Source organism: Eleutherodactylus coqui, chromosome 12 (genome assembly GCF_035609145.1).
Source record: "Eleutherodactylus coqui strain aEleCoq1 chromosome 12, aEleCoq1.hap1, whole genome shotgun sequence".
Taxonomy (NCBI): domain Eukaryota; kingdom Metazoa; phylum Chordata; class Amphibia; order Anura; family Eleutherodactylidae; genus Eleutherodactylus; species Eleutherodactylus coqui.
Genome location: NC_089848.1, coordinates 109,646,168 through 109,659,234, shown reverse-complemented (window position 1 = coordinate 109,659,234; position 13,067 = coordinate 109,646,168). Strand labels below are relative to the sequence as shown.

Genomic DNA, 13,067 nt, shown 5'->3' with positions numbered 1-13,067 from the left:
CAGACTTTGATACTTTTAGGCCCCGCCAACTTTAGTCAAAGGGGAAAAAAAAAAGCTGTGCCGGTTGTAATTTCCACGACTTTTTGCACAACATATGCCACAAATCTGGCACAGTTGGCTTCATAAATGAGGGGCACTGTTTGAAATGACAATACAGGAATGGCTCCGATGCAGACTCAACCCCTGCCAATCCAGTGTTATTACCAGAACTGTTTTTATCACCTATTCACAGGACAGGTGATAAAATCTTGATCGGTGGGGGACATAACACTGATCCCTAAAACAGGAATTTCCTCTTCTCCTCTCCTCTCTACTGCACCCCCGACAGGGAGGAGGAGCTTAAATGGAAGGGCAGCTGAGCACATGCGCTGCTGCAAGGTATAGCCCCCCTTGTACTCCAGCATAGCGTTGAATGAAGAGGTAGCGCATACGCTCGTCCATCACTCCAAGCTCCTCCCGCACCGCAGGGTGCGCAGTAAGGGGGGTATGGGACCCCCCCTCCCTTTTTCTCAGGATCAGTGAAGATCCTAGTAATCAGACTCCACAGACCAGACCTTAACACCTATCCTGGGGATAAGTCAGTTATATGCCTTTTATTAATTGCTAGCTCTTGTTCTTGGTCTGGACATTGCGAGGAGTCAGTCCACCAGATAGACTTGTGTCGAGATGAAGTGAACTTACATCCATCTCCCTTCTCTACATTGCAGCTAGCGCTCGATATGTGGAGGAAGCTGATGATTGAGCCTCTGCAGGAAACCCTTATTAGAATGCTCCTTAAAGAGATTAAAAGGTAAGTGAAATCTGTCAATACCTCGTGCTGGGGAATGTTTGGTATAGTCTGGTCAACTGTTACAGGCAATGTCAGAAAATGACTACTTCTATAAATCAAGTTTTACGTTAAACCTATTTTTAAAGAATTTTTGATTACTTTTTTTTCCCTCCACATGTCACAATCCATATAAAAAAAATCCTGCAGTTCGCACACCGACCACTAAGACTAATAATAGTCTGAGGGGGGGGGGGGGGGGGGTGACGGTCTGACGGCGGGTACGCGGGGGGCGTGACGGTCTGACGGCGGGTACGCGGGGGGCGTGACGGTCTGACGGCGGGTACGCGGGGGGCGTGACGGTCTGACGGCGGGTACGCGGGGGGGGCGTGACGGTCTGACGGCGGGTACGCGGGGGGGCGTGACGGTCTGACGGCGGGTACGCGGGGGGGCGTGACGGTCTGACGGCGGGTACGCGGGGGGGCGTGACGGTCTGACGGCGGGTACGCGGGGGGGCGTGACGGTCTGACGGCGGGTACGCGGGGGGGCGTGACGGTCTGACGGCGGGTACGCGGGGGGGCGTGACGGTCTGACGGCGGGTACGCGGGGGGGCGTGACGGTCTGACGGCGGGTACGCGGGGGGGCGTGACGGTCTGACGGCGGGTACGCGGGGGGGCGTGACGGTCTGACGGCGGGTACGCGGGGGGCGTGACGGTCTGACGGCGGGTACGCGGGGGGGCGTGACGGTCTGACGGCGGGTACGCGGGGGGGCGTGACGGTCTGACGGCGGGGTACGCGGGGGGGCGTGACGGTCTGACGGCGGGTACGCGGGGGGGCGTGACGGTCTGACGGCGGGTACGCGGGGGGGCGTGACGGTCTGACGGCGGGTACGCGGGGGGCGTGACGGTCTGACGGCGGGTACGCGGGGGGGCGTGACGGTCTGACGGCGGGTACGCGGGGGGGGCGTGACGGTCTGACGGCGGGTACGCGGGGGGGCGTGACGGTCTGACGGCGGGTACGCGGGGGGGCGTGACGGTCTGACGGCGGGTACGCGGGGGGGCGTGACGGTCTGACGGCGGGTACGCGGGGGGGCGTGACGGTCTGACGGCGGGTACGCGGGGGGGCGTGACGGTCTGACGGCGGGTACGCGGGGGGGCGTGACGGTCTGACGGCGGGTACGCGGGGGGCGTGACGGTCTGACGGCGGGTACGCGGGGGCGTGACGGTCTGACGGCGGGTACGCGGGGGGGGGCGTGCTGGTCTGACGGCGGGTGTCTGCGGGGGGGGGGGGCGTGCTGGTCTGACGGCGGGTACGCGCGTGGGCGCGCTGGTCTGACGGGTACGCGGGGGGGGGGCGCGCTGGTCTGACGGGTACGCGGGGGGGGCGCGCTGGTCTGACGGCTACGCGGAGGGGGGGCGCGCTGGTCTGACGGGTACGCGGGGGGGGGGGCGCGCTGGTCTGACGGGTACGCGGGGGGGGGGGGCGCGCTGGTCTGACGGGTAGGCGGAGGGGGGGGCGCGCTGGTCTGACGGGTACGAGGAGGGGGGGGCGCGCTGGTCTGACGGGTACGAGGTGGGGGGGGCGCGCTGGTCTGACGGGCACGCGGAGGGGGGGGCGCGCTGGTCTGACGGGTACGCGCGGGGGGGGGGGGCGCGCTGGTCTGACGGGTACGCGGAGGGGGGGCGCGCTGGTCTGACGGGTACGCGGAGGGGGGGGCGCGCTGGTCTGACGGGTACGCGGGAGGGGGGGCGCGCTGGTCTGACGGGTACGCGGAGGAGGGGGGGGCGCGCTGGTCTGACGGGTACGCGGAGGGGGGGCGTGCTGGTCTGACGGGGCACGCGGGGGGGGGGCGGGGCGTGCTGGTCTGAAGGGCACGCGGGGGGGCGTGTCTGGTCTGAAGGGCACGCGGGGGGGCGTGCTGGTCTGAAGGGCACGCGGGGGGGCGTGCTGGTCTGAAGTGGCACGCGGGGGGGGGCGTGCTGGTCTGAAGGGCACGCGGTGGGGGGGGGGGGGGGCGTGCTGGTCTGTAGGGCACGCGCGGGGGGGGGGGTGGCGTGCTGGTCTGAAGGGCACGCGAGGGGGGGGCGTGCTGGTCTGAAGGGCACGCGGGGGTGGGGGCGTGCTGGTCTGAAGGGCACGCGGAGGGGGCGTGCTGGTCTGAAGGGCACGCGGGGGGTGTCGTGCTGTGTCTGAAGGGCACGCGGCGGGGGCGTGCTGGTCTGAAGGGCACGCGGGGGGGGCGTGCTGGTCTGAAGGGCACGCGGGCGGGGGCGTGCTGGTCTGAAAGGGCACGCGGGGGGGCGTGCTGGTCTGAAGGGCACGCGGGGGGGGCGTGCTGGTCTGAAGGGCACGCGGGGGGGGGCGTGCTGGTCTGAAGGGCACGCGGGGGGGGCGTGCTGGTCTGAAGGGCACGCGGGGGGCGTGCTGGTCTGAAGGGCACGCGGGGGGGCGTGCTGGTCTGAAGGGCACGCGGGGGGGGCGTGCTGGTCTGAAGGGCACGCGGGGGGGGCGTGCTGGTCTGAAGGGCACGCGGGGGGGGCGTGCTGGTCTGAAGGCGCACGCGGGGGGGGGGGCCGTGCTGGTCTGAAGGGCACGCGGGGGGGGGGCGTGCTGGTCTGAAAGGGCACGCGGGTGGGGGGGCGTGCTGGTCTGAAGGGCACGCGGGGGGAGGGGTGGCGTGCTGGTCTGAAGGGCACGCGGGGGGGGGGCGTGCTGGTCTGAAGGGCACGCGGGGCGGGGGCGTGCTGGTCTGAAGGGCACGCTGGGGGGGGCGTGCTGGTCTGAAGGGCACGCGGGGGGAGGGGGCGTGCTGGTCTGAAGGGCACGCGGGGGAGGGGGGCGTGCTGGTCTGAAGGGCACGCGGGGGGGGGGGCGTGCTGGTCTGAAGAGGCACGCGGTGGGGGGGGGCGTGCTGGTCTGAAGGGCACGCGGGGGGGGGGGCGTGCTGGTCTGAAGGGCACGCGGGGGGGGGCGTGCTGGTCTGACGGGCACGCGGGGGGGGGGGCGTGCTGGTCTGACGGGCACGCGGGGGGGGCGTGCAGGTCTGACGAGGCCACGCGGCGGCGGGGGGGGGGCGTGCAGGTCTGACGGGCACGCGGCGGGGGGGGGGCGTGCAGGTCTGACGGGCACGCGGGGGGGCGTGCTGGTCTGACGGGTACGCGGGGGAGGGGGTGTGTGACAGTCTGACGGGGGATACGCGGGGGGAGAGTGCTGTTCTGATGGGTACACGGGGGAGGGGGGTGTGACGGTCTGACGGCGGATACGCGGGGGGAGCATGCTAGTCTGACGGGTACGCGGGGGAGGTGGCGTGACGGTCTAACGGCGGTTGCGGGGGCCGTGATGGGCTGACGGCAGGTACATCGGGGGGCCTGGCGGCAGCAGCAGGTGCGTGGGGGCCCTCAGCACGGTCAGGTGACCAGAAACTCACAACATAAAATGATACATTTCCTGACATGCAGCTCATTTGCAGACATTAACCCTTTCATTCCTGCAAACACCAATACACATTCCGCTGAATCCTACCTCATTCACAGACCATATACAAGACAATACAGACTACATACAGCATGCACTTTTGAGGGGCCCCGTTGTTCTGGGCCAGTACAACGGCAGCCTGTAAACCTTACATCACCAGGGAATCCAGGAGCCGCTGATGGGGGACAAGTAAAAGGGGGAGTGTGAGCTGATCTGTCATTTTTCACTGTTGTGGACCCTTATACTTGCAGTTTACTCTGCGCCTTTTAAAGAACGGAACACCAGAAAACGCACGGCGTGTACGATGCATCCGGTAAACCCCAGTTGTATGATGATGATGGGAGGGGGTGGCAGCTCACACGGGTGAAGGTCCGCAGCTTCCTCCGTCATCTGCAGGGGTCCCAATTTATAGCTTCTAGTTCTGGGTCTGCTATGGCCGGACGTCATCTGTGCTTTTCTATGACTGTTCTTATATCCTACATTTAACGGCTCTCGTCTGACGTGACGCTGCGCAGATGATTATCGCGTGCAGAAGCCTTTTGGTCCTGGAGACGTTTATGATGCTGGATGATAGCGCTATAAATGCAGCCGTCGGACGTCTTGGCCAGAAATTGGAGCTTTTATTGTGACTGTTAAAAAAATGCTGAGGGTCCCTAGAGAGCATCGCTATAAAAGGGTGCAGATACTTGGATGTGGCGGCTGCTATCATTCCCAGTGATATCATTACAGAAGAGCTCCAGCGTCTGTCGCCGTGCGTAAATTCAGCGCTGCAGGCAAGTTTCCATTCCTGTGCTGAAAAGGAGGGTTTGCAGAATGCTGCGTTATCACATACAGTATCGGGCTTTACTCGCTGCACGGATGGAGGTCATATTCAGTGTTCTTTTTGGCCACAGGCTCCTTGTAGATGAGGCGATCTCGTTTGCTCGAGGGCGTGATGATACAATTAGTTTGTTCGCTCTCGTGCAGCCTGGTTAGACCAGCAGATTAATGGTTGACTCGTTCAGCGAGAATCGTTTTGAAATAGGATATTTGACAGAACTTCTCAGGAAATGGTTGTTGTTTTATGTGCGCACAGGCGCTGGCCGATTCACATCTTTCACCCAGAGTGCTTAAAAAAATAGGATTCTAACCGCCTTATACAGTATGGGCAGGCTTATTAAAAGCTGGCACTTATTGGTTCATCTTATCTCTTATACATACAGATGCATGGTGAGCAGAACAGTGTCATACCAAGGGGAGGGGGGGGGGGTTGGAATGCAATATGTGGGCATTCTTAGCATCAAATTGCAACAGTGTAAGCAGCGAAGACTTAGGCCTCATGTCCACGGGGTTAAAATCCGCAGCGTTTCTCCCGCACGCGGATCCGCGCCCCATAGGGAAGCATTGGACACCCGCAGGTAGTTAAATACCTGCAGATGTCATTTTTCCCGTCAGGCGTGGATCCGCGTGCGGGAAAAAAACGGACATGCTCCATTTTAGTGCGGCTCTCCCGCAGGCTTCTATTGAGGCCTATGGAAGCCGTCCGGAGACCCATACCAGAATTAAAACTCACCTGCTCCGGACGATGCGGTTCTTCCCTTCTTTGCGGCCGGATCTTCTTTCTTCGGCTTGACGCATGCGTGCGGCACGCTGCCGGCGTGCCGAGCACATTCGCTGGGGCGAAGAAAGAAGATTCGGCCGCGAAGAAGGAAAGAATCGCATCGTCCAGAGCAGGTGAGTTTATTCTTATTTTCAGGCCTCATGTCCACGAGGCAGGGGGCCTGATTTTCCCCGCGGACATGAGGCCTTAAGGTCCATCTACATTGGACGAATGTCGGGCAAACGATGCCTGACACTCATCCCTGTGTCTCCGTGCTCCTGCAAGGGAGCTAGCAGAGCAGGCTTGATCACGAAGCGGCCAGCAGGGGGCAGGGCAGTGCAGGAGATTTCTCTCCTCTTCCCCCCCCCCCCCTCCCGTCATTGAGATAACACAGCAGTCGTTCACTACTGAACCGCCGCTGTTTAAACTGAACAATGAGCGATGAAGCTCATTGTTAATGCAGCATAAGGCCCCCTGTCCACGGACGTGATTTACTGCCGGCGAATCACGCCGTCTGAAGATTTCCATAGCGTTGCCAAGGAAAGCGCTGACCCCGTGTCCATGAGCAGAGAATCATTGCGATTCTCCGCTCGCGGACGGCAATTTGCAACATGCTGTGAATTGCCGCGATTCTCCACGGTCAGCTTATCTGTCAGATAGGCTGACCGGCGGAGATTCGGCTGCCGCTCCTGCTCCCGGGCGGCGGCTCCCGCGGCAGATCGCCACAACGCCTGTGGACAGGGGGCCTAAAGCTCATCATTCAGTTTAAACAGCGGCTGTTCAGTAGTGAACGTCCGCTGTGTAATGGCAATGGAGAGGGGCGGGAGAGCCGCTCCATGAACCAGCCAGCTCTGCTAGCTTCTGTGCTGGAGCACGAGAGCAAGGAAACACAGGGATGAGTGTCGGGCATGGTTTGACGGAATGATTATCGTTCATTTTTGCTCGTTTGAACAATTTTTTTGAACCATAATCATCCCATTTATAAGGACCGTAGCTTTATGCAATGCTTTGTACTGTAACCGACGCCAGAGACATGCATTTTGCTTTCCTTCGCTGCGGTACCAAATTTCATTGTGCACATTCTGAGTCCCCAACTGTCTTCCACCGACTCGAGTGGCTACTGAGCCGGCCACAGGCATTCATCCTGCGCAATCTCCTCCTTCTGCCAAACCAGAATGGGCTCGCTCCCCCTTTCGGGCGGTATCTGACCTTACCAAAGCGTCGACCGCCATCATGGACAGGCTGGACACCTCTTTCTGTCAACCGCAACCAAGCGTGTCTGACTAGGATGATTTTGCCACACATGACCCTCTGTGCAGATCTCAAGGCATCCTTTTAGCTCCCCAGCCCTCTGCATCACCACAGTTCCTACGGGTGCCGCTTGGAGCTCTCTTTCAGAAACAGTCGCACCATGGGGGAACCTTTCTGGGTCTCATTCAGACTCTGACTTGGAGAAGAAACGGGCCTCTAAGCTCTCCTCTCTGGTCGATAGTCTTGTCAGCCCGCGCTACAAACCTTCAAAACTAAGTTTCACAAAACTTGTTGTGTCGTGTCCAATACAGTCTCGTTGGCTTCGGGGGCGTTTCTCCTGTTGCACAAAAGTATTACGATTTTGAAGAAAAGCATCCAAGTGCAGACCCCACTTATGTTGTATTCCAGCCAGGAAGCAGCTCTTAGAGTTGTACTTTGCCAAGTCTGTGTTATTGACGGGTTGTCTTTACTTTTCAGTGATCGATGTGGGGAAGACCCAAATCAAAAAGTAATCCACGGGGTTATCAACTCCTTTGTTCATGTTGAACAGTATAAGAAAAAATTTCCCTTAAAGGTACTTATGTCTTGTGGGATCTTTCTTTGATTTTTTTTACTTTTTTCTTCCTATTTTTTATGTCTTATTTGATTTCATGACTTTTCTGTTTTTCAGTTTTATCATGAAATTTTTGAGTGGCCTTTTCTGGCTGAAACAGGGGAGTATTACAAACAAGAAGCTTCAAATTTATTACAAGAGTCAAACTGCTCACAATATATGGAAAAAGTAGGTATTACTGATGGCCCTTGGTTATTAATGATCGCAACGGCGCTGTTTAAGAAGCAGAAACATCAAATGGGCTTAAGGGGAACTTGGCGTCACTTTTGAGCCCCATAAACTACATCAAAGTTGCTGAGCGCCCACAACTCTATTCAGCCAGCTGTATTTGCATGCTCTTCCATAGAGATGAATAGGAGAGCGCGTGCACCAGCCAGGTGAGAAGAGTCGAGCTGTGTGCTCACAGGGACACAACATAGGAGTAGGCACCCACTGAGTATGAAACACGGCTCTTCCAACTCCCCGTTCCCTCACGTTTGAGCCACATAATGTAGTTTATGGGCTCAAATGTGATGACTGGTTCCCTTTTTAGAAGGCTGAAATTCATGGTAAGCCTCGAGCCTTCACTAAGCCCCATGCTGCCATGGCATCCCTATTAGCTCTTCGCAATACCATCACAAGGGAGCTGGAGGGGTCCACCATACAGCTAGCTGCTTAGATGCTGTTGCACCCAAGTATCTAGATGGAATTGAGATCAGCACCCTATATCTAAAGGACATTGACCCCTCCAACTTGGCTGTTTGAATGCCACGGCACCCAAGTAGTTAGAAGGCTATGGCCGCGGCACCCAAGTAGCTAGAAGGCTATGGCCGCGGCACCCAAGCAGCTGACCTACCAGGCTGAGTCTGATTGGTTAGAGCCCTCACAGCAGCTCCAGCACTAAGACTTGTTCACCTCAAAGTGAAAGTAACTGAAAAGTGACAAAGACTAAAAAAAAGTAAATCTCCTGTAATTGATTATTCACCAGGGAATTATAATATAAACTAATATTGATTTATACCTCAAAAAAGGGATGATAGATAAACGTTTTTTGGTAACTGAGGCACGAATGTGTTGGTCTGCTGTATTTGTTCTGAAGATCACAGGCAGACCAGTTCTCTGTCGGAGGTGATTTGCAATCCATACACGTGGGGCTTGTCCTATTATGGGCCGTATAATTGCATTGCAACACTTACAGGCACCGCATGGGATTACTTTGCTTAGCGTTGTTATCCCTGCCAGACCCTATCAGAACACGCTGATCCCTACAGCCCTGTACGCACTCCCCTCTATATGATGCTACACGGTGACTTGTATCTGTTATGTTTTATCTGTTTAGATTTTAGGTAGATTAAAAGATGAAGAGATTCGATGTAGAAAGTATTTACACCCCAGTTCATATACTAAAGTGATACATGAATGCCAACAGAGAATGGTTGCTGACCACTTGCAGTTCCTACATGCAGAATGTCACAATATCATTAGGCAAGAAAGGAGAAGCGGTAAGTAAATCCTTGTGTATTTGGGATTGCATTGTCACGCACTATTCACAGGGGAGAATTTATGTTCTGAGTTCTGTCTGAGTTTGTGACTAAGTAAACTTGGACAGAACTCTGATCCATTGAAGTCAATAGGGCTTTGCAGATATGTCAGTTTCTGCCACACCAGAGGGCTGCGTAAAAAAGATTAATCAATTCACAGCCTGAACTTTTCTGGTCTAATTCACAGATAAACGTGGGACCTGCAATGTCTTCTCTCCCGCATGTCGGTTAGCATACTGACAAGGGAGTCTGTGTGCTGTCTGATGCAAGTTGAACCTGGGAATCTTGGGGGCAACTTGTAAACTGCTGTCTTCATACAACTTTAAAGGGGTTTTCTGGGCCTTTAAAGAGTTGTCACACTTCTAAGATTGATTGACCTGTCCTCAGGGGTAGGTCATTAATAGTTGATTGGGGTCTGCCAACCGGGTCCGCCACCAGTCAGCTGATATGAGCTCAATGTTCTAATGTAAAGAGCTGCATTGTTTCCAGAAGTGCATAGCGCCATACGTCATGCGGTGGCTCGGCGTAGTTCTGCAGTTTGTCTTATTCAAGTCAGCAGGACTCTGCCTGCAGTACCACTCTGAGCCACTGCAATGTATGAAGCTGTCTGCTCCCGGGAACAAAGCTGCTCCGTGCATTAGAACACCAGCAATCAGCTGATTTACCAGAATCCTGAATGGCAATTCCCTGCTGATCAGATATTGATTATTTATCCTGAAGATTGGTTATCAGACTTGGAAGTGGGGAGGTCATTGATGTACTATCCTTTAGGATGGACCACCAATATCAGATCAGTGGGGGTCCGACTCCCAGCACTCCCTCTCATCAGCTGATTGAATGTGGCCTCCTTAATAGTTTATCAGGCATGGTTCCATATGCTTTATAGTGGCTGCGCCTGCTGCTACGCGACGCTCCTTAGTGACGCGGCCTATTTTGGGCCTAAGGATGTAATGATTTTTTTGTATTTTCATCTCCAGTTTTCAAAAGCCATCATTTTTTTTCCATCGATAAACCATATGAGGGCTTGTTGTTTTTGCATGGCAGGCTGACCTTTTTATTCGTACCATGTTTGGGTACATATAATGATTTTTATCACTAGTATTACACTTTTCTCATCTGTATCATTGGGGGACACAGCTAAAGACCTGTGATGTAGTTCAGGCGACCAGGAGGCGGACACTAAGCATCACTCTAACTAGTTTTAGCTTAGTGTCCGAAGGAGGCAGACCTGTTCTCGTCGGTCTTCAACAACCGCTTGGATTCAAGGAATACAGAGGGCTTTTCTTTTTGGACCATCCGATGGCAAGTACTTGCCACAGATGGCGGCTCTTCCGGCTGGGGAGGGGGTACTCTGAAAAATCTCTTGGCGCAAGGAATTCAGACCAAAAAGGTGACCAAGCTTACCGATAACCATGTTGGAGCTTCGGCCCGTTCTCCTGCCCCTTCATAACTTTGCACTCCGGTTGGCAGGACTACTAGTGCGGGTCCAAAAGGAGATCGCGATGGCCGTCGCATACATAATCATCAGAACTTGCAGCCCCACACCTCATTTCTGCCTTTTTTTTTATTTATCTATTTTTACGGTGTTCACTATACCGAACCAATGATGTAACTTTTTTTTTTCTGTGGATCATTAATTTTTTTATAAATAAAGGGAAAAGTGAGCAAAAAAAGGAGGAGTTTAATATTTTTACGTGATTTATTAAGACTTTCTTCTTTTTTTTTGTCTTTTACTTTTAGGTTTCTGTAGGGTATTTGACTTTGAGATCTCTTGATCGCTCAGATAATACAATGCAGTACTTCTGTACTGCAGTCTATTATCACTTCTCAAGTGATCACAGGCCACGGTAGACCCAGATTCCATTGACTGGCGTCCAGTTGCCATGACTTACCCATCATCCTTTCTTGATGACTTGATGGAGGGCCGATATTGTCACAGAGTCATCAACGTTGTTCATGGCACATAGAGGGGTTTACAGCGGGGATCGGTTTTCTCGCTGAACCTCGTTGTCGCAGCGGGAAACTGGCTGTCAGTCACTATGGATGGAGTATGTTCAGCTCCTGAGCCCAAGCTATCCATATACCATAAATATATGGCATTTCACCTCAAACCGCGTCTTCCCATTTAAGTTTTTTATAACTTGGAAAACTTCTTTAAGAATTGGGTCCCCTGTTGTTCTTGGTCATTAGGAGTTTGCTTGCTTTGAAGAATCTTGCTTTTGCTTCCTGGCTTTATTAGACTGGGTATTTGGGACATTTTGGGATGCCTGTGTTATTACATCAGATGGCATAAGTGATAATGTTACAGTGTTCTGAGACGGTAAGTGCCGCTGATCTCCTCTTCTCCCTGTTTTCAGACATGGCCAATATGTACACCCTTCTTCGTGCTGTAGCTAATGGTTTACCTCACATGATTCAGGAATTACAGAACCATATCCATGACGAGGGCCTTAGAGCTGTTAGTAACCTATCTCAGGAAAATGTGAGTATTTCCCGTCACGGTTACATTGTCCATGTTGTGAAAGTACAACTGCACTTTACAAAAACCTTTGCCCTGTCAGGAGCATGTGAGAAGTTTTGATCACTGGGGTCTGACTGCTGAGCTCCCCACGATCACTGGAACGATGCAGCAGAAGTGCTATCCAAGCGCTGTTATTGCTCGGTAAGTGAAGGACGGGCCCATAAACTTTCTGTTGAGCCTGTCTCCAAAAAGTCTATGAGGTAGCAACAGAGACTGTGCTTGGATGAGCACTTCTGCTGTGCCGTTCTGATGAAGGGGGGGCTGCGCTGCAGTGAGATTCCAGTGATCAAAACTTTTCACATGTCATTATGACACATCAAAAGATTTTGAAAAATATAGTTACGCTTTAAATTGGTTCTCCAGGGAAATACTATTGATGATGAGTCCCCAGGATAGGTCATCAATAGTTTATAGGCTGGGGTCTGCCACTCGGCACCCCAGCTAATTGGGTGCCCACTGTCAGTGTCGCTACACAAAGAGGGGTATGGAGCAGAAGTTGCTGCTCCGACCGCTGTGTATTAGCCGGTGCTTGTACCTGCAGGTTGGAGTCTCATTCAAATCAATAGGAGCAGCGCCTGCAGTTACAAGTGCTGGCCACTACACGGGGGTCGGAGCAGCAGATTTTGTAGCGGCACTGACAGTGGGCACCTGATCAGCTAATTGGGCTGAGGATCCATCATAAATAGTATTTTCCTGAAAAACACATTTTAAGGCCTAGCCACGCTTTGCATAAAGGTAGCGGACTCCTTCTGATTACTTTAAACTTTCCAATCCACTGTCTGATGTCCTCCTGCATTCTGATTGAAGCTTGTACAGCTCCAATGTCAGAAGACGTCCAACAGGGTATTCTTACTGTCTATTGCCAGCCACTCCGCTGTCGGAGCCTCTCTGGCGCACACACACTGGCTTAATGTCCATTCAGAAGGTTAGCAGAGGACAGATGGAAGGAAAGTCTACAGCTGTGGCCAAAAGTTTTGAGACTGACACAAATTTTGGTTTTCACTAAATTTGCTGTTCAGTATTTTTAGCTCTTTTAGTCAAATGTTTCTATCGTTACTGAAGTACAATTTTATAAGCATTTTATAAGTTTCCACACTTTTATTGACAAATACATCACGTTTCGGCAAATACTCAATATTTACAGTGATGACCCTTATTTTCCAAGACTTCTGCACTTCGCCCTGATATGATGATGAATATCAGCTTCTGGGCCAAATCCTGACTGATGATGGCCCATTCTTCATAATCCGTGCTCGGAGTTTACCACAATTTCTGGGTTTTTGTTTGTCCATCTGTTTTTTTAGGATCGCAGGTTCTCAATGGGACTGAGCTCTGGGGAGTTT

General features: G+C 53.9%; 1 protein-coding gene across 1 annotated transcript in view; it reads left to right on the top strand.

The window, feature by feature from the left end:
• The window catches only part of CUL2 (cullin 2), an 80,171-nt gene that overhangs the window by 24,363 nt on the left and 42,741 nt on the right, over positions 1-13,067 (top strand). The window contains exons 6-10 of the mRNA XM_066585744.1: positions 708-790; positions 7,548-7,644; positions 7,741-7,851; positions 9,002-9,164; positions 11,561-11,685. Of these exons, the coding sequence (XP_066441841.1) occupies positions 708-790; positions 7,548-7,644; positions 7,741-7,851; positions 9,002-9,164; positions 11,561-11,685 (579 nt within the window). The remainder of the gene's footprint in view (positions 1-707; positions 791-7,547; positions 7,645-7,740; positions 7,852-9,001; positions 9,165-11,560; positions 11,686-13,067) is intronic.